The sequence below is a fragment of the Canis aureus genome, chromosome 33 (genome assembly GCF_053574225.1).
Source record: "Canis aureus isolate CA01 chromosome 33, VMU_Caureus_v.1.0, whole genome shotgun sequence".
Classification (NCBI taxonomy): domain Eukaryota; kingdom Metazoa; phylum Chordata; class Mammalia; order Carnivora; family Canidae; genus Canis; species Canis aureus.
Window position 1 is genome coordinate 30,887,402 of NC_135643.1, and position 21,575 is coordinate 30,908,976.

At 39.4% G+C, this 21,575-nt stretch overlaps 1 protein-coding gene and 1 long non-coding RNA gene across 2 annotated transcripts in view; one reads left to right on the forward strand and one right to left on the reverse strand.

The window, feature by feature from the left end:
• The first annotated feature begins 2,811 nt into the window (after positions 1-2,811).
• ENPEP (glutamyl aminopeptidase) overlaps positions 2,812-21,575 on the forward strand; it is an 87,691-nt gene continuing 68,927 nt past the window's right edge. Inside the window, exons 1-3 of the mRNA XM_077882294.1 lie at positions 2,812-3,581; positions 14,790-14,931; positions 17,015-17,146. Coding sequence (XP_077738420.1) covers positions 2,947-3,581; positions 14,790-14,931; positions 17,015-17,146 — 909 coding nt within the window. The 5' untranslated portion in view covers positions 2,812-2,946. The remainder of the gene's footprint in view (positions 3,582-14,789; positions 14,932-17,014; positions 17,147-21,575) is intronic.
• Positions 5,416-21,575, reverse strand: part of LOC144303882 (uncharacterized) — a 126,212-nt gene continuing 110,052 nt past the window's right edge. Inside the window, exon 15 of the long non-coding RNA XR_013370879.1 lies at positions 5,416-5,825. This is a non-coding gene — a long non-coding RNA (uncharacterized LOC144303882). The remainder of the gene's footprint in view (positions 5,826-21,575) is intronic.

Here is a 21,575-nt window from a genome sequence, read left to right on the forward strand (position 1 = left end):
CATTAGGGGACTTCTAACACCCTGATACTGATAAGATGTAGTACCCCTCACTGGGTGTAGGCAGCCCTCATGGATTGGTACTAAGATGCTGTGGTTAGAACTGGGACTTAGATTCAAAATTAACACAGACGTGTGCATGTATGTATATACACACACTACATACATGGATTTAAGGTGTTTTATTTCTACTATCAAAAGTATCATGTTTAAATAATGAATCCCTTTTGGTGGAATTTTTGGCAGAAGAGAGGAGGTATTTTATAGCGATTGACCATTCTTAATGCCTTGTAAGTACACTCTATTCCAAGGGTCTTTTATCTATTTTGTTCAGTCTAGCCACAGCATAGGGTCTGGTGGTAACATTGCTGTCTTTCTAGATAAAGTTGAATCTTAGAGTTTCAGGTGTATTTGTCTCAACTGAGATTTTTTAGAAATGCTTCCGGTTTCACACAATTTCATGTACATTCTTCCAAATACTTTTCGTTTTAGTCATTATGTTGAGATAAATGTGATCCACATTTTCCCTTTCATTTAGTGAAATGTCAAGTGATCTTTCCAATAAAAAAGAGGCTTTCTTGAGAGCTCAAACTCAAGAATTTGATTTGTCAAAACTAAGCATACTATGATTTAAAAAGTCTAAGACTGCTTCAGAATGGGAAATTAATAAATGCAAGATGAACCTATAACCGAGAATAGTATATTCCTCCTCCCTTTAATTCCATTTTTCATAGTACTGTTTTATGAGAGAATAATAGAAATGTACAGAGTAAAATGGATTCTTCTGCCTTTAAAGTCTCCCCCCACCCTGTTTGTTTAGTTGGTAATTTGGAACAGTTTAAAGTAGCATTCTGAGTGTTCCATGGAACACAAGTCCCACAAAAGTTACCTCACCAAAAATGTTCTCTCATCGACTCAATGTAGAAATTACTCAATAGTCTATCCTGTCTGGAGATTTACAACGTATGTTACCATCTGGAGGCTCTGAGAGAATGGAGGGTAGTAAAAGAACATTCTTAATTTCATCTAATCCAGCATAGCCTGCTCCACAAGTGTATCAACTAATACCCATGAATTGTACTGTAGGAAACATTGATGAAGTTTTTTAGAGCTATTAACCCTTAAATATTTGTCCTCTTCAGACAACGGAGGCACTTTGGACTCAGACAATATGGGTACAAACTCCAATTTTTTTTTAAGATTTTATTTATTTATTTATCCATGAGAGACAGAGAGAGAGAGAGAGAGAGGCAGAGACACAGGCAGAGGGAGAAGCAGGCTCCATGAGGGAGCCCAACATGGGACTCGATACTGGGTCTCCAGGATCATCCCCTGGACTGAAGGTGGTGCTAAGCCGCTGAGCCACCCTGGCTGCCCCAAACTCCAATTCTTCTATTTGCAGATTGTGTGACCTTGTCCAAGTGCCTTAACCTCTGCAAAAGTCAGTCTTCCCACCTCTACAATGGGCATCAAAATAGTACCAATCTTCTAGAGTTATTGGGAAGACTTAACTAATACTTCTATAATGTACTTAGCATAGTGCCGGGCTCATAGAGAGCTCTCAAATTTTTGATAATTCTTATTGAATTGTTAGTATGAGAGGTGGCTTGGGGTCTACACCTTAGCTACTCACAAACATTCAGGTCACTGCTGTGATTGCCATTTTGCCCTTGTCATTCAGAGGCAATAGATTTACACAGAAAATGGATCTCCCGACAGGCCAGCTTTCACATCTGGAATCTGCTGCAAACATGATCTACACATCCACGTCTACACAAGTCAATCTCACTCAGAGGCCAACTGCAGAGATATGTTTATCTGCCCCAGTTTAGTTATCTAACCTAACAAGTTTATCTATCCTTTCAATCCTTTCCCTTTCTGCCTCTTTTTTTCTTCTTCTCCTTTCCTCTTCTTCTTCTTCTTCTTCTTCTTCTTCTTCTTCTTCTTCTTCTTCTTCTTCTTCTTTCTTCCTCTTCCTCTTCCTCTTCCTCTTCCTCTTCTTTCTTCTTTCTTCTCCTTCTCCTTCTCCTTCTCCTTCTTCTCTTCATTCAGCTCCAGGACTGCTTTGGCTACTTTCCTGTTTCCCCCCTCTCCCATCCAGCATTTACTGAACTGATTCAGAGTAACTTGGCCATGCTTTGCTAATCCAGCAATCCAACAAATATTTACTAAGTGCTCCTTGAATTTATGTATCCCTTTGCGCATCCAAGCCCAGGGAATGACTTCGGTAAAGGCAGAGTCTGCATGTTTATGTAATAGGAGAGGGGTGTGTGTGTGTGTGTGTGTGTGTGTGTGCGTGTGTGGAAATACCGAAAAGAAAACACTTATCTTTGGCAAGCTACCTGATGAAACAAGCTGAAATCCAAGAAGCCCCTTTCGTTAAGGGAGAGAGATTGTGAGCACAACAGGAAGAAGCCATAGACTCAGTGGCAAAGGTTGAGGTTGGTTTTTTTTTTTTTTTTTAATTGCAAGCACACTTCTCTCCCGGAACGCTGTCTCCCTGGGAGCTGCAGACCGGACTTTGGCAGAGGCTCCTCCTCCCGCCCCCCGACCAGCGCAGCCCTGTTTCATATTGAACTCCCTCCTGCGCCGGAGGGGCGGGGTGGGGACGCGTGTTCTTAAGGGGCTGTGGCCGCGTCCCCGCCAGTGCTCCTCCGCCAGCTCGGCCGGGCCGCTCCCGGGCCCTCCGCCCACCCCCGGGGCCCCGCGTCCACCGTGAGAGGCTGGAGCGGGACGTGAGCGGGAGCGGCGGGGACGGCCGCAGGCGCCGGGGGCCGGGGGCCGGGGGCCGGGGGCCGGGGGCCGGGGGGCGTGGGGGGGGGGTGGGAAACAACGCAGACCGGCTGCCAAGCCCGGGATTTCCTCCCAACTTGAAAAGGAAGTCGGCGGACGTTAGTGAGCTCAATCTAACATTCTCCCACGTGTAATTAGTTGCCTCGGGAAGCAAAAATGAACTTTGCGGAGGGAGAGGACGCCAAGAGGTACTGCATCAGGACGAAACACGTGGCGGTGATCTGCGCCGTGGTGGCGGCGGTGGGACTGATAGTGGGCCTGTCGGTGGGCTTGACCCGGCCCGGCAGCTCCCCGGGGGGCGGCGGCCAGGGCCCCGCGCCCGGCCCCCCCTCGCAGGGCCCTTCGCCCGAGACCCCGCCGCCCGGGGACCAGGGGGTCTGTCCCGCCAGCGAGGATGACAGCGGGGACTGGAAGAACTTCCGGCTGCCGGACTTCATCAGCCCGGTGCACTACGACCTGGAGGTGAAGCCCCTGCTGCAGGAGGACACGTACACGGGCAGCGTGGCCATCGCGGTCAACGTGAGCGCGCCCACCCGGCACCTGTGGCTGCACCTGCGGGAGACCAGGCTCACGCAGCTGCCCGAGCTGAAGGCGCCCTCGGGGGCGCAGGTGCAGGTCCGCCGGTGCTTCGAGTACAAGAAGCAGGAGTACGTGGTGGTGGAGGCGGAGCAAGAGCTCGCCCCCAGCACTGGCCCGGGGACCTACCTCCTGACCCTCAGGTTCGCCGGCTGGCTGAACGGCTCGCTCGTGGGATTTTACAGGACGACCTACGAGGAGAACGGACAGATCAAGTAACTACTAATTTTTGCTTTGTTTGCCCTCAGCTCGCATATTTGTTCTCCATTTCTTTCCCTTTCCTTCTCGCTTTCCACCTTTTCAATCGTCTATGTTGCTCTGATTGTTACCCACACTTGGTTTCCGTTCTGCTCCTTCACCTGCGAAACCCAATTCTTGCCCCGTCGTATTTTCTTTTTTTTTTTTTTTAATTTATTTATTTATGAGAGACACAAACAGAGAGAGAGAGAGAGAGAGAGAGAGGCAGAGACAGAAGCAGGCTCCAGCCAGAGAGCCTGATGCGGGACTCGATCCTCGGACTCCAGGATCATGCCCTGGGCCCAAGGCAGGCGCTAAACCACTGAGCCACCCAGGCATCCCCCCAGACCCGTAGTATTTTCAAAGCCTATCAAAAAACCTAAAAGTACAGAGTGAGCTGCACAGAGTCCAAGAATCAATGTAAGTCTTTTACTTCATCAGGAAAAGTCATAAGGTACTGAATCCTGTCAGAAGGCAGAAACTGCCCAGAGAAACTACCTCAGATTCTAAAAATACACGTATTTCACTGCCATAGTCTTGGGCTACATGACAATGATTTCAAAGTGAACTTTTATACTAAGTTTAAGTGAAATTCAGCAAGTGACAGTTATAATTTTGAGTATTTTATTGGAGAAGAGATGCTGAAAGAGTATGGAAAGTCCGCGAAATTGTCTTGGTGTCACTAGGAAGGGAGGCACGATTCCGTCTTTATCTTGTGTGGCCAGAACCATGTTTCACACATAAGCTTTCACCAAACAGAGTTCACACGTTCGTGGCAGCACATGGATAACTCTTTGGGCTCATTGTCCATCATGCAACATGCAATGGTAATGCTAAGCCTTTTGCAGTATAAAAGATATATTAAGTAATTAAGGATATAAAGATATGTCAAGTGATGAATATATGCATTTTTTCATTTCTGCGTCTAGCAAAGATGGTTACTTGCCTTGACAATCAGATGCTATTCCTAGAACCACATGAAGGGCATACACTCTCTCAATAAATTAAAAAAAAAAAGAAAAAACCTTCACTCTGTGGGTGTGACCTTTGCATCAGGAAGGAAGGCTATCTTGAGGTATCACTGAACTTGAAACTGCTTTGACCTTTGCTTATGTCGATTCTTGACAGGTAAATGATTAAGAAACCTTAGTGTCATAGTTCAGAAATGTGAGTCCAGGGCCAGCCCACTGAATATCCCTTCCCTATGTTGTTTTAAGCATCTTACAGAGCAAAGTAAAGCTTTTGGTCAAAATTCTTCCTATTGTTTGTTAGAGAGACCCAAGGACTAAATGAAATGTTTAAGTATCCCTATATTACTGTGGGATACACTAATAAATTGAGTAGGAATGATAGTTTGAAAAAAACATTTGAAGGGAACATGCTCATATACTGTATCTTAATATCACTAGTGATAAAACAGGCTTCTTTATTGCTGACTTGTTTTTTTTCTGCTTATAAAAATTAAAAATAGTGTAAGCATGTAAAATTATAAAGAAGGAAAATCAAAAGAAACTATAAAGAGAAACTTCACATCCAATGGTAACTTTGGTTACATGTTAATATTTTTTTAGACAATCAGATTGTAATTACATAATGTTTATGTATATATACCTTTTTGCCTTCATATAAGCATTTCCTCTCAGTCTTCCATATTTTCAAGAATCTGACTTTAAAGACCGTGCATGAATGCACTCTTATTTTTTAAGACCTGTTTCCTAATACTGGATATTTAAATTGCTTTCAGTATTTATTACAATAAAAGAGTCGGAAAAGAACATAATTGTAAGTAAATCTTTAAGTATATATCTGTTTATTTCCTTATGTTAGGATATATTCAATAAAATAGAATTGCTGGGTCAAAGAGTATCGAGAAACTTGTGACAGTTATTTTGTTGATTTCATAACACACAGTCACTCTAGAAAACTTGGAAAACAGAGAAAATTCTACCACCGAAGTATAGTCATTGTTAATATTTAGGCAGATACCCTTCCAATATTTTTTCTGAATGCAGGTAAAGATGACATTATGTTGTACATAGTATTGTGTAACATGTTTTTAGAATATATCAACACTTTAACATGGCTTGGTAGAGGATTTATTTAATGGATACATGATAGTCTATTATATGAATATAATGTACCTTATTCCACTTCTTTTCCCCACTTTTTCCATTAAATTTGGGCTTTTACGTTTCTTCTTTTTTTACCTTTTTAATAAACACCTATAAAAATATAATAACATCCTTATCAAAATATGTATAACATTTTCTAATAATTCTATAGGAAAATTCTTAGGAAATTGGCTCAAACTACCTATGTATGGATGCATGAATCTGTGTGTATGTATACACACATACACATAAATATGTGATATGCATGCATGTGTGTGTGTGTCTCCAAACTGACTTCCAAAAATATATCTCAAATTATGTTTCCACAAATAAGGAATAAAAATGCCTATTTCTCTGAGATTCACTAAGGATTAAGTGAGTTTTTAAAATGTTCTCAATTTGTGGGGGAAAGGCAAGATATTTGGAAGAATATCCACCTCCAAGAGATTCTAAAAATTCATTAATTGAAGTGAAAACAAATCAAAACTTGTAAGTGGTTTATTGCTAAGACTTTAAAATTGTTTCTTGGGTTGAGAAAACAGTAGAAACGTCATCTGAGTAAAGCCACCAAATTATTAAAAATTCCATATACTACAGGAAGGCCAAAAGATATGGAACAAAATTCCATTAATAAATTTCTCTTACGTACTTTATAAATTTAAGAAAGCATTATATACTGAAATATATATTAGTCATTTGACTCTGGATTATTTTATCGTACCAATAAATTTTACCATAAGATATATACTTGAGAGCTGATATCCTGAAACTCGGCTGTCGTAATTATTGGACAACAAATACCACATTACAGCAAGACTGGTGAGAGAGGCGGGCTCTCAGGGACGACTGGTAACCCGGAGCTTGTCTGCTCTCCTTGGTGGCAGTTGAGGCTCTCATATTACCCAGGATGCTTCCAGTTCTGCATCCACATGTGGTTTTGGAACAGTTCTGGCACATACTCAGTAACCTCAGTTAGTCTAAATGGAACACTTTTTGTTTTTCTTGTTATGAAATATTTCAAGCATATGAGGAAAGTCTGTTGTTTTTGGGTTTTTTTTTTTTCAAGCCTGTGACATTTTGACATGCGGGCCTATGGGGGTGCTCATCCACAGCATCGACATAAGGACGCAGGAGTGGGTTCACTGGGAGCAGCACTCTTCTTTCATATTATAGAGTAAGCTGCGTAATACTTGATCCTTACAATTTATTTTTATTTTTTTTAAGAGTTGTAATGAGGCTTAGGAGAAGAAAGTTTGAGAAACTTAAGTCACTTTTACTACAGTGGTCTGTTCCTTATGATCTGAAGAAACCACTTTTAAAATAATTGGAATCTTTAGAGTGTTTTTCTGCCCTTACCACCAATACCCTCCACACTCTCACTGTGTTATGTAGCATTTCCAGTTGCTCTCTTCCCAGAGTTCCCCTCCATTCAACATCTCCAAAGTATATACTATTTTCTTCTCTCTGAGGGTCAGCATTTCCTTCTCAGCATTTGAACTACTCTTACACAGCATTTTCCAACTTGCTGTTCCACAGAGTTCTAGTTGCATAGGATATTAATAGCTATTGCCTGAAAAAAAAGCAGGGGAGGGATTCTGTGGCCAAGTTAGCTTGGACAATAACACTAAATACAAAAGTGATGTGTGTGTGTGTGTGTTTAAATGATGCGTCTTCTGAGAGACTTTTATATAAGAACATCCATTATGAACCTCTAGAGACTACCATGAATCTCTGGAGTATGGAGTTTCCCAACTGTACAAGACTGTGGAATCTTCCATAGTTGGGAGTTGGTCTGTCCCTCTCTTTTTCACTAGCTAGCACAAGGAGTACTTAATATTACTAAATAAATATATAGAAACATTTTCACATAGACTCTCACATGATTAATGTCCTATGGTACATGCTGGGATGTACTGCAGAGCCACAGCCCTTTCCCATTAAGGAGTCTAATATTAGTCCACTAACAACTTCTCTATTTTTCCACTCACTCAGGATGGACATGTTTCTTTGGTTCCCTTTCTCCCCATCTCACTGAAAAGATGAGAAATTGATAAAATTTTTTTTTTTTAACTTGGGAATGCAGTCTTCATATTTTAAGGACTGAGAATCATTGCTTAACAAGAATCACATCAAAAATTTACAAGAGGGACAGATGGTTTCTAGTTTGTGCTTTCTGGATGTCTACAGGATTGCTAGGATTGAAGGTGAATTCTGATATAATGGTGGGATTGCAAGAGGCAGAGGCAAGTGAGAACATAAAAGCAGGTTAAAAAAAAAAAGCAGGTAAAAAGGGAAAGGTGCTAGGTCAGAAAAGCAGAGTGAGGGGGAGGAATTAGTTTGTAGGAGAGGTTTATATGAAGAGGCCAGCTAGAGACAACTCTGGGAAGCCTGTCAGAGAAAAGAAAGGAAGGACAGCTAATGGCAGGCATGTAGGAAAAATTAACTGGTGACTATTTAGGTGGATGGTGAAGGAAAGAGCTAAATTCATGTGTGGGTATATGGGAGATATTGGAGGGATCCTAGAAAGAGAAGATGAGGATCAGTAGGACAGGAAATAGACACTGGAAATAGAAGAGAAGAACCAGGTTTGGGAGAGAAGGTCATGGGTTTGTTGTCAGATGCCTGTCAAGCATCTAGGAAGACAGGTCCAGTAGGCATTTGGATAAATAAATCTGAAGCACAAGCTTAGGGCTTAGGAGAAAGATTAAGAGTTAGATGGAAACACGGCAGGAGAGACACCAGTGTGATGGTCTCAGTTAAGTCTATGGTGGTACACTCTCACATGAATGGATATATATGTTCTTTTGTGGATTTGATCTTGAAATTTTAGTTGTGTGTCAGTTTATTGATTATTCATTAGATGGATATGTTGAGCTATCAATGTACCCATGATCAATAAAGAATAGATTCTTTTTGGTCTTATTACTTGTTACAGGAGGCAGGGTAATTTGTTTTATTTTGGAAGCAAGGAAGCAAAAAGCAACGTTAAGTGACCTTGAATGTCTTCTACATAGAAAAAAAGCAATTGGACAATGAATTTAAATAATCAACTGGTTTATTCAAACCACCATAGAAATATGTTGGAGTCTGGGGGCGCCTAGGTGGTTCAGTAAGTTTAGCGTCCAACATCAGCTCATGTCATGATCCCAGCGTCCTAAGATCCAGGCCCTTGTAGGGCTCCCTGCTCAGTGGGGGGTCTGCTTCTCCCTCTTCCTCTCCCCCTCCCCTCACTCACAAGCACATGCTTTCTTTCTCTCTCAACTAAATAAATCCTTAAAAAAAATATGTTGGACTCTGAATAATCTAGATGGGTTGTCTTGTACTAATCAGCTCCCGTACTTAATTCTGGAACCCTTCACTTAGTCTGCACAGACTCTTAGCAATTGTGGCTCCCTCCCCTGCATCAGATGGCCTTTGTTTAAGGTTTTCACCCAGACCTTGCCCTTTATTTTGCTGGTTTGAGTGACTAAATTGCTGAACATACCCGAGAGTCTTTGTTGGAAACAGTGTGCCGGATGATTTATGAGGTAATGAAGAATTTTTTTTTAAGTTGATTGGGAGTGAACTGGTATGTGACTTGCATCCTCACCTCCTCTTTCTCTAAAATCACCTTGATCTGAGGTACTCAGAGAAGTCAGAGGGATTTTTTCCCTTTGTGAATTAATAAGCTACACAGAATTGTATTTTTAATGTGCTGGGTCTAGTAAGTGACTTATTAACATGACACAGAGAGGCCCCTATGGAAAAATGGTTTAACTCAGCACATTTGCTTGGCATTATAATTATTCAGGACATTCTCAGGAATCACTCCTGAACATACTGTGCTCTTAGCCTTAGGCTGTGTCCATTAATTTGCAGTACAACACATTTGATTATAAAAAAAAAAGTTTTAATCACCGAATAAAATCTCCCCAAAGAAGTTATGATCTAAAATTGCTTTGCATCTTATACACCTTGTTTTAAAATTTGCAAATATTTAGAAAACTTCAATAACTTTGGATGGAATTTAGCATATATAAATAGGGGCTTTTGAGTTATACAGGAGTTGATGAGAAAAAATAACAAGTTACCATTGAAAGTCTTCATTATATTGCCCATAGCATTTACACACTAAGTACTTTTATTCCAGTACAGATATTCCTGTTTAATGGATGAACTTTGAAGTCTGTTCATTGTGAAAAGTGCATTAGTGGAAAGCATAGTCAGCCTTCTAGAGATAAAGAAAATAGATGAGGTGTATCCTAATACTATCATGTAAATGTGAAGGGAATTTCAAATACATTACTGCATGTGAGTTATCCCTTGTCACCCCCACATAACCCTGTGAAGAGGCCAGATGTGCTTTGGTAACCAGGTTTGATAGATCAGGACACTAAGAATCAGTATGCTTTGTGACTAGCACAAGATCACACTTTAGGGGGCTGAAGCAGGATTGGAATCTAGGAATTTTTACTCTTAGAAGAGGTTTTCCCCTGGGGCGCCTCAGTGGTTCAGTCAGTTGGGCATTTGCATTCAGCTCAAGCCGTGATCTCAGGGTCCTGGGATGGCACCCCATATCTCGGAGGTGGGCTCCCTGCTCAGTGAGGAGTCTGCTTCTCCCTCTGCCCCTCCCTTCCACTTGTGTTCTCTCTTTCTCTCTCTCTTTCAGATAAATGAATAAAATCTTAAAAAAAAAAAAAAAGGTTTTCCCCATGAAATCATGTCAGCTCTGTACTCTAAAAAAGAAAATAGTACATATTTGATATTTGGTAGCCCTTCCGGTAGATGAATGCCACTTTACATCGCTTTACCTACATCAATCACTGTAATTGAACTGGACTTGGTATGATTAACGTTCACTGACAGGACCACCGAGGTAGACCAAACACATGATGCAGAAACACCACCAACACTGTTCTGTTCCATTTCCAAAGGCAGGTTCTGAGATCCTCTAAGTCAGGGAGGCAACTTTTTGTGTACAACCGAGTGTGATCTCTTTTAAAGAGAGAAGGTGAGAATGACCAAAAGTTCTCTCTATTGGGCACTTGGGGGTATGGACTTTAGCATGGAGGACAGACTGAAACAGATTTGAAAACCTACCAATGGCTATTGCTTAGGAAAGTGGAATCTCATTCCCTTTTCACCCTGACCCTCACCCCACCTTCTCTCTCTCTCCCTCTCTGGTGCACGTGTGTACACACACACACACACACACACACACATTCTCTTCTCTTCTCTCTCTCTCTCTCTCTCTCCTATTCCCAAATTAGTTAGCTGGCTTATTTCCGAAGTGTGACTAAGCTGAAACATTCTTGCAGAGAGTGATTTTTCCTTTTCTTCTGCCTCTGGAAGAAATCAGAAGCCAGAAGAATTCAGAAGAAAAGGCAGCTGACTAAACATGGGGCTAGAGCTTGGTGGAGTTTATTGCAAAACCTTAGTACCCTGGGAAAGTGTGCAGGTTTCATTATATCCTGATGTGTTTGCAATTCTCTACTGTCTGCCCAATGTTAGAAACTTCAGTTGATTAAGCTGTTATCATTACAAAAGCTAATCAGTAATTATTCTACTGAAGAATAAATTCTTGAGGCTTTTTTTGGGATAGGTTATCTTGAAAGAATTTCAAACTTGCAGAAAAATTACAAGAATAGTACAAAAAAACTCCTAGAAACATTTTACTCAGACTCACCAATTATCAACATTTTTTCCTATTCCCCCTCCCATCCCATGCCTCTGTCTCTTTGTCTCTCTCTCGCTTTACAGTATTTGACATATCATTTCCCTTTACATCTTAACATTCAGTATATATTTCTTAAGCGTAGGGACATTCTCCCACATAAGCCCAGTGCAGTTATCAAAATCAGAAAATTTAATATTGATACCGAACAATGATCTAATCCAGTCATAATTATTAACCCCAAAATGTCTTTCTGAGCTATTTTTTCTCAGTCCCGTATCCAGTCTGGATTCACGCATTGCATTTAAGGTTATGCCTTTTTAGATTCCTTCAAACTGGAACAGTCCCTTAGCCTTTCTTTGCCTTTCACAACCTTGATAGTTTTGAAGAGCACAGGCCAGTTATTTTGAGAATGTCCCTCAATTTTAGTTTATCTGACTTTCCTTATATTTAAAAATGCAAACTAAGCAGTTTTTGTCAGGAATTTCACCGAAGTGGTGCTGTGCCCCTCTCAGGAAGTCATGTCAGGAGACAGATTACGTTGATTTGTCCAATGATTAGTGATGTTGTCATTAATCACTTCGCTTAAAGTAGTACCCTCTCCTTGTAAGTAACTTTTGAGAGATTCTTTGAAACCTCAGATACCCTTTCATCAAACTCTCACTCACTTGTTTTGGTATCCACTGATGATTTTCTAAAGCCATCATTCCTCCTAAAATCACTAATAGGCAATCTGTTAACAAACTAACAACAACAACAACAACAACAAAACAGCTTCCCTTCTCTTCCCCTCCATATATATATCAGAGTAAGGATTCAAGGATTCTTATTTTAATCAGTGGGTTATAATTTCACTATTTATTTTGACATTCTAATCTGGGGGACCAGATTTGACCGGTGATACTCCATTCAAGTGAGCTTCTGTGTCCTTTGACTTGTTCCCATGGTTCTTTGAGAACTTCCTTACTTTTGGGCAAAGCAAGATGTTGTTCCAGGATCATCTCGGACTTTTCCTGACCCATTTCTGGAATTGACCATTTCTCTAAGGAGTCTGGTTCCTCTATGTGGAGAGTGGTATTTAGAAATCATCATCTAGGAACTAGCTGTGCTCATTTGCTGCAACCTTGTCAATGCTTCTAGTTCTGGCTCAGCAGACAGAGTTAAGAAATATATGTCTCAGTTTGGAATTTTTTTCCATCTACCTATACAAATAAAAGTTGAATTTACACCAAATCCTCAATTACAATTCAATATCAAGGATACATTCTAGTCTTTCCCTTTTACAGATTTGTAACTCTCTTCCCCAACAATGAGAAGCCTGCCTTCCATTATCCTCATTTTTATTTTTTATTTGCTCAAGCCTAGAATACAGAGAAGGTTATTTCTGAATTGCTAACCTATACCACTGCAAAATACAACTTACTAGAACTTAATATTCATTTACAAGTATTTTTTTTGTAAAATTTATATATGGTAAACACACAAATCTATTGGACACAATTCAATGAATTTTGACAAGTGCATACATCTTTGTTATTCACATCCCTTATAAGATACAGATATATCATCCCAGAAAGTTCTGTCCCTCAGTCAATCATCTGCCAGAAGACAGCCACCTTTCAGGTTTTAATTTTTACAGATTAGTTTTTTTGGTTGAGCTTTAACAAGTAAGTTTTATATGTGGAGTTTTTTTAATTCAAAAATATTTTAATTTCTTATAGACGGATGTTGACCTATGGCATATTATTTCTTAGATGTCAATGTATATAATACATTCTTGAACCAAAATGAAATGCAGACTCTTACCATGGCCCTTACTGACTAGCCAAACTCTTTTTCTTGGCACAGTCCCTCTGGTTCAGTAGACTTCAGCTACACTGGACACCTTTTAGGTCCTCAGCCACATTAAGTTCTTTTCCACCCTAGTGACTGTATACTTGCTGTTCCCTCTGCTAGAATATATTTTTCTTATGCTTACCCTGTCTGGTTTTTTTCTCATCATTTAGATCTCAGCAAACCATTACTTATTCCAAGAGATTGTCCCTGACTATTTTACCTAACGGTACTCACAATTTTTCTAGGTTATTCTCTGTCACTTCCTCTATTTTATTTTCCATATGCCTCTTATCAATCTCCTGATGTTTTACTTAGGCTTTGTTATTCCCTTAGCCCCTAGAATAATGACTGGCAAGTGTGTGTGTGTGTGGTGTGGGGGAGGGGGAAGGGTATAGAAGGAAAGGGTTCAATAAATATTGGATGAGGGAAATATCTAATAATTTAACTTGGTATTCTTTATGTTATACCTAAGGGACAAAATATTTTCCTTACCCAAGTTGTTAACAGATAGGTCAACATTGCTTTACTCCTCCTTTCTTTTAAACCTTTTTTTTTTTTTTTAATTTTTTATTTATTTATGATAGTCACACAGAGAGAGAGAGAGAGAGAGGCAGAGACACAGGCAGAGGGAGAAGCAGGCTCCACGCACCGGGAGCCCGACATGGGATTCGATCCTGGGTCTCCAGGATCGCGCCCTGGGCCAGAGGCAGGCGCCAAACCGCTGCGCCACCCAGGGATCCCTTTTTTTTTTTTTTTTTAATTTTTTATTTAATTTTAAACCTTTTTATTTTGCTTACTCTTCTAATGAGCAAATATACGATATCTTACCATGATATAACTATGTGTAAAAATATATATTTTGGGTTTTTGAGCAGTTACTCAGAAAAAAATATTATTTCCACTTTGAAATGATGGAAACACTAAAAATTAACACAGGCATTTGCCTAGTTAGAGCCATAAAAAAAAAAAAAAAAGTGCTGTCTCTTTTCAGAAGCAGGCTTTCAGCCTGGCCAAAGGTTGTTTCACCTGGGAAATTACTCAGAGCATTCACTGCCTTTGCATGGAAATGAAATTGGAGTTTGTCCCTGGTGCAACATAAATAAGAAAGAATGTGCTATGAGGGATAGGATCTGGGGATTCTGGAAGATACTCCTCCACTCCATGACAGGACACAGCTGTTCCCTCTCACAAGGACAATTAGAAACAAGTCCTTGAGTTTGGCTTTGTGTTTATCTACTTGCTGCTCGATAGTTTTTGGGTGGAAAGAGTGATAGCTCATAATTGGATTTATTTTTGCTTATCTATGATTCACAGATTTTTCATTATGGCACCAAACTATCAGACTATTCATATAAAGTATCTGAAGTAGTTTCCAGATTTTCATTTATTTGTTAACCTGAAAATTCCAGGAAACAGAACTATTTGATAGTTTTCTGGACTGAAAATCATCTTAAGAATGTAATATAATTACATAGTAGTTATAATTATATGCCGTTGTAATCACACAATTGACTTTTTCTATATGAATAGAAACACGGGCTGTCAGAAGAAGTGACATGTATTTTGTTTGTGTGTTTGTTTTTAAGGAGCATAGCAGCCACTGATCACGAACCAACAGATGCCAGGAAATCCTTCCCTTGTTTTGATGAGCCCAACAAAAAGGCAACTTATAATATATCCATCATCCACCCCAAAGAATACAAAGCAGTTTCAAATATGCCAGTGGAGGTAAGTACTTTAAAATTTTTTTATTTATGCAGATCGTCTATTTATAATATCAGGTAAGTTATCTTCTTTGCAGTGAGAAAAGCCACTGAATTCTAAAATTCTAAACTATGCTCTCATAGTTCATTTAGAGGCTTGAAAATGCATTTTGGCAATCTCTTTTCTCTGAGTCGTGATAGTCTTTAACCCAACATATCATGGTCTAGTCAGAAAGCCATGGTTGGGTTCCAAACATGAGTGAATATAGTAGACACTCATCAGCTGGGCTCTACTTAACTAAAGAACCTCCTAGTCATGACAGAGTAATGGCAAACTCATGGAATTAGAGACTCAAAAATATTCCTGGGCCCGGTCACTGTTCTTAGTTTTCAGTTGAATATAAGCATAGTATTTAAGATAGAGCTAGATAGAGTAAAAAGATAGAGTAAAAAACCATCACTCCACTATTGGAGTATAGAAGCCAACTTCAGAGAAACCTGTGCCCATAGATTTTTCTAGTAAACAAGTAGTACTTATGAAATGCTAACAAAGAATAGGCTCCAGTAAGTTCTTTGTAATGATTGGCATAAGATTGTTTCCTCTGTTACTGCTCCTCAACCACAGAGTGGGTAATGCAGCTAACTAAAGTGTCATTAGCTAACGTTGAGGGTTATTATACCTTATACATATAATAAATACACATATATTGACATGTTAAAAGGTCAGACTCATCCTTAGATATAATTGTCATTCTCCTTAACACTAGAAAAACACCCTGCCTAAATTATATCTCCCATCTTTCTTTTTTTTTTTTTATCTCCCATCTTTCTGATCCACTATCTGAAATGTCATCATTGAAATTCATCCCTTTTAATGATAAATATTCCTCAAAAAAGCAAGAACAAAATAAAGCAAACAAAAGCTTTAAGAGGGTTAAAAAGTAAATTGTTAGTCATTTGCACCTTGTGATGTGAATTAGTTTATCAATTTGTTTTCTTCTGATGTTGGTCACTTGGCCAATTGAGCTTTGACTGGAGAAGATAAACAAGTCTGACACACTAATCTAGAAGAGTGGGTCAGGGTAAAAGGCCCTTTGAATTTTCCATCTGGAAGGAGGAGTGCCGACGGGAGAAGAGAGGATGCAAACCTTCCCAACCTCTGCTGTAGACCTCTCAGATGACCTTTTCATTTTGTGGCGTATATTTCCTCACTTGTTACTTGTTCCAGACAATAGTACCAGAAGAAAGAGAATATCCTGGATCCTTAGGAGTACAAAACTGATACTGTTCTTATTGTAGAGTAACTTTGCTGGCACTCGGACACTTCTCTACAAGCACTTGCACAAGCAGGCTTGCTTGTCAATGAGGCATCGATTCTAGTCCAGCCTTCCTCGCTGAATCACCTTTGAAAGCTTTCCACAGTAGTGACTTACTGCATGGCTGCAAGGCACATGGAAGTATTTAAACAATGATAGTGGGAGCCAGGCAAGTATTCATGGATGAATTATTAGGGCTGGTGATTGGCAGTGAGGAAGGCAAAGCTGACATGGACAGGCAACCAGACAGGTGGAGTCATCAGTGACATCAAGTAATGAAATCCTTCTTTCTGTCCGTGGTAACCAAGGCAGTAACTTTAGTGATGATACCTTGGATCTCTGATGTAGACACTGGAGATAGAAAAGAGAACCCAACATCCTGCTATGCCTGGTACAGCCATTGCCCTTCTGTGTAAATATCTGCTCCATTCTTCCTGTGTACAAGGCACCAAGCACAAGCATTTTCTTCATTGATGGATCCGGTATCCCCTCAAATATTATGGTCAGGATTGTGTATTTAATGTAGAAAGACAAACTCCTATATCATAGTCAAAGTTGTATTTTTCCCTGGGAAACCTCATACAGTGCATAGTTCAATCACGCTTTCACAGAACTAAAACTAAATGCCTTTCCCTCAGTCTTCTTCAATATCACCATTGAGCAGGAAAAACAAATTTTATCCCTAAGCTTTGACAAAGGAGCTCTGACTGAAAAGGCAGGTTTAGAGAAATCATTTGTCTTGTACATGATTGATCTTTTGCTAAATAAAAGATTATCTTTTGTTTTCAATAGAAAGAAGAATCGATGGATGATAAATGGAATAGAACAACTTTCCAGAAGTCTGTCCCTATGAGCACCTACCTGGTGTGCTTTGCTGTACATCAATTTGACTATGTTCAGAGAACATCAAAAAAGGGAATACCTGTGAGTCTCATTATATTTTTAAAAATTTCCTACCTATGCATCTGTGATTAATTTTCCATGTTTTTTGAATAGTTTTTCTCCTCACATGCAGACAAGGAGAGCCCATTAGTTCCCAGGGGCTGTGCACTTGATGATAGATACTCTGAGCAATATAGAAGATCATAAGCAGAAAGGACACATGAAGAATAAGCAAATATAATTGACATAGGAATAACTAGTTTTGAATTATTTTAAAAGGAAAATTCACTCTAAAAACAAAGCACACTCCTAATTATATCAGCACACATATATTAAAAGAGTTGAGCATGCCCAGTTTAGCAAAGTGGTTGAGTATATGTATTTGGGTGGAGTCCTGGATGAAGACCAGGGTGAGAGGAGACCACAGGAAGATGAGTATTCTTTAAAGTTTGGGATGCAGTTCCTTCATGTAATTCAAAATAAGACAACAAAAAAGTGTCAAAAAGCATTTTTAAAAAGTGTAAGAGATGAATAAGCTTTTAAAAATCAAGACAACTAATTCAGTAATTTCCTTTTGAAAACACAAATACTTTGACCTAATCAGTCTTCTCATTTTGAGGCCCCCATTTTGTTTATGTCCTAAACACTTGCTTAATCTGCCTTTTGGTTAGTCTGCCTCTCTGCTACATATCATATATATAAAACTTCATAATCTTTGCAGTATAACTTTCTAGGGAAAAAAAATCATCACTTCTATTTTACAGATGAGAGAATTGACACTTAATGTGTTCAGGTCATTTGCTCGAGATCACCTGCCTGGCAAATGGTGGAGACTCAAAATCTTTTTTTAAATTTTTAAAATTTTTTTGAATTTTTTATTATTATTATTTTTATTGGCGTTCAATTTGCCAACATATAGCATATCACCCATTGCTCATCCCGTCAGGGGACTCAAATTCTTTCCAAATACTGTACTCTGCTGCACCTTCTGAAATATAATATTCTAAAAATATCTTTACCTCTTCACCAATCACTGGAAGGAAGGGATTGAATTCTTCTATTTCCCATGCAACTACCTGCCAAGGGAATTTACCTTTGTGTCGGATAGTAGGAGTCGAGCGTGGTTATCAGCATGCTGCCTGTACTGTATCCAGGTTAGAGGGGATAGGGGAATGTCCTGAGACCTTTTCAAAGAGGCTGTACATCGTGATGACTTCTGTCATCCCTTATCGCATGTGTTGCTTTGATGTGACCTTCAGTCATGGTGAAGAGCACTGCCAGGGGCTAATAGATAATATTCAGTGTAAAAAGGAAATGCCATTGGAAAGAGGAAATTTTTTTTTCTGTGCTGTGCCAAATGTCATCGCTGGGGCTCCTCCTTCGTCATATGGAGGGAAAAGCATTCATCCAGCTGCTTTTCTCTTCCTATATCATAGCAGTCATAGGATTTTCATCCAAGGATGCTTTCTTCTTCCTCTGCGGTTCAGTTGCATGAATGTCTCATCATGTGCAGGTGTTTTCTACACCACATTTTAAACATGATGATTAGATTTGGGGCAAGTTTTTAAATTTTGAGTAGAAATGCCAAGGCATGGGACGCCGGGGTGGCTCAGTGGTTGAGCACCTGCCTTTTGCTCAGGGCATGATCCCAGAGTCCCGGGATCGAATCCTACATCAGGCTCCCTGCATGGAGCCTGCTTCTCCCTCTGTCTGTGTCTCTGGCTCTCTCTCTCTCTCTCTCTCTCTCTCTCTCTGTGTCTCTCATGAATAAATGAAAAAAAAAACTTAAAAAAAAAAGAAATGCCAAGGCAAAGCAGAAAGCTTAAACAATTCACTAATGATGATGTAATTCCCTAAATAAGGACAACGCAACCAACCAATCAGCAAAACGACAGTGTACTTGGAGCCATTTTCCAGAGTGACAAGGAGTTTGCATTTCCAATGGGACTCTATCACCTGGTCCTCTGACCAAGGACACTTATTTGTAAGGTGGTGACACTGGCTGGTTGAGTCATTAAAGCCTGTCCCGGTTAGTTAGCTGCATTCTACTGATGGATTTTATATCAAGGATTTGGGTGACATATGAAAAATATAATTTGGCAAAAGATCCCAATGCCTTTTAAGTGGTAAATATTTCTTAAGTATCAGAGCTGAGCTCATAACATTCTGTTGTAAATTTGGTGAAGTTTTCACCATTTGAGTAGGAAATGAATATTGTCATAATGTATTTACTTTCTGACCATCTATTTGATAAGAGAGGAACAGAAAGCCATAATCTCTTTGGATACTTACTGGAGATCTGGGTCAGGAGAATTCAGTGAAAGTGAAGCATGGAGCTAAGCAAAGTAGGTACCCTTCCCTCCACCCCGTCTACAGGAGACAGGCAACCACATTTTTCCCTCCTGCAAAACCTGGTAGGGCTGTTTTCTGCAAAATGCGAACAGAACATTATAAGAAAACTTTTAAGCCATCTAATGTGAATGTCAGTTTATGGTAAATTCCACCTCATTGGCATTTGAGAGTCTCCCTGCCTGGCTTTTCCTACCCACTCCCTCTAAATTGACATCTAGCAGTTAACACTCAAGCACAAATTCCCCAGTACAATTTGCCATTCCAGAAAAAATTACAGGGAAACCAACCTAGTTAGATCTGCTTAGATGAGACATCAACGAGAATGCAAACCAGCCTCAGTACTACATTTTTAGAGCTGAACAGACAACTTACAATAAACAGGCATGTGAGGAAAATAACAACATAAAAGAGAAAATCCAAGGCAAAGAAACAAAAAACATAGTGGGGGCAAATAATAATAATTGGGGAAAGTAAAGAGAAATCCAAAAAATCCATAACAAATTAAACTTCCTCACACATACAACCTTTAATTATTGCTCTCATAGATTCAAGAATATGATCACCATAAACTAGAACAGAAAGCAATGAGAAAACAATAAGAAATCAGCAGTCAGAGTTTAAAAACATGATTTCCAAAGCATAACTTGGCTCTGACCTCCAGGAACCTGCTACCAATTACCAATAAGCTTATGGCTTCAGTCCTGCCCACTGATTTGTATTTTTATCAAGTCCTGGAGATATTGTTTAAAGTCCTAATATGTTTTGTGGGTTTTCCATTTTTACATTGCATCTGTCATTTCTGTATGTGGAAATGCATCAAATCTTCAAGTTATTATGCCATCTTAACCCAAAGTCCCCATATTTCTATTTCAGTTTTAAAAAAATGGAACTAAGTAGTTTTAGTGCTATATCATACTTTTAGTAGAAATTTCATGAACCAAAAGACCATTCTCTTTTTAAAAATATTTTATTTATGGGACACCTGAGTGGCTCAGTGATTGAGCATCTGCCTTCGGCTCAGGGCATGATCCCAGGGTCCGAGGATCGAGTACCATATTGGGCTCCCTGTGACTTCTCCCTCTGTCTATGTCTCTGCCTCTCTCTGTGTGTCTCTCATAAATAAATAAATAAAACCTTAGAAAAATATATTTTATTTATTTATTTGTGAGAGAGAATGAGAGAGAGAGCATGAGTAAGGGGAGGGGCAGAAGGAGAGAGAGAGGGAGAAGTAGGCTCCCTGCCTAGTGGGAGATCCACCTCAGGGCTCCATCCCAGAACCCTGAGATCATCACCTGAGCCCAAGGCAGACGCTTAACTGACGGAGCCACCCTCATACCCCCAAAAGACCATTCTTAGCCACTTTGCTTCTGACAGTATTATTCTGGTACATTAATCATTTGCTATTCATAGTCAGATTATATTGTACAATCAAGAATCAATAGCACCCTGATTAAGCTCTCTTGGGTATGTTTGCCATTCTGGCAATAGATTCTTTATATAAGTAAACATGGAATCCAGACCTATGTTCTTCTTGTTTACTGGAGATTACATAGCAGATATTAGTAGTTGAACCATTCATTATGCTTAAAATGTCCTTGTTGCTCTTGAGAAAAAATTAGATTCAAGGACTCATCCCAAAAATTATTAGGAAGAAAGGTAACCAAGTTTGGAAGGTAGTTGAAGAGACTTTTAAGTTTAATTCTGTATATTTTCTTTTTCAAATACTATTTGCATTACATTTTGATTCGGTCCTGAAAAAACAGAATAACTTGAAGAGTTACTCCAAGTAATTTAGCAACAATTAGGACCAGCCATTGGTGGAAAGACTTTTTAAACTCTGTTGGTAAGAAATCACCTGAGGCCTTTTTCAGGTTTAGTTGATTGTTTAAGGGTTTTAAAGTAAATCAAATCTTTAGGTATTTATCCAAAGAAAATGAAAACACTAAATTGAAAAGATATATGCACCCCTATGTTCATTGCAGCATTATTTACAATAGCCAAGAGGTGAAAACAGCTTAAGTGTCCATTGATGGATAGGTGGATAAATACACACACCTATATACACACAGAGGAATATTATCCATCCATTAAAGAATAAAATCTTGACATTTGTAACAAC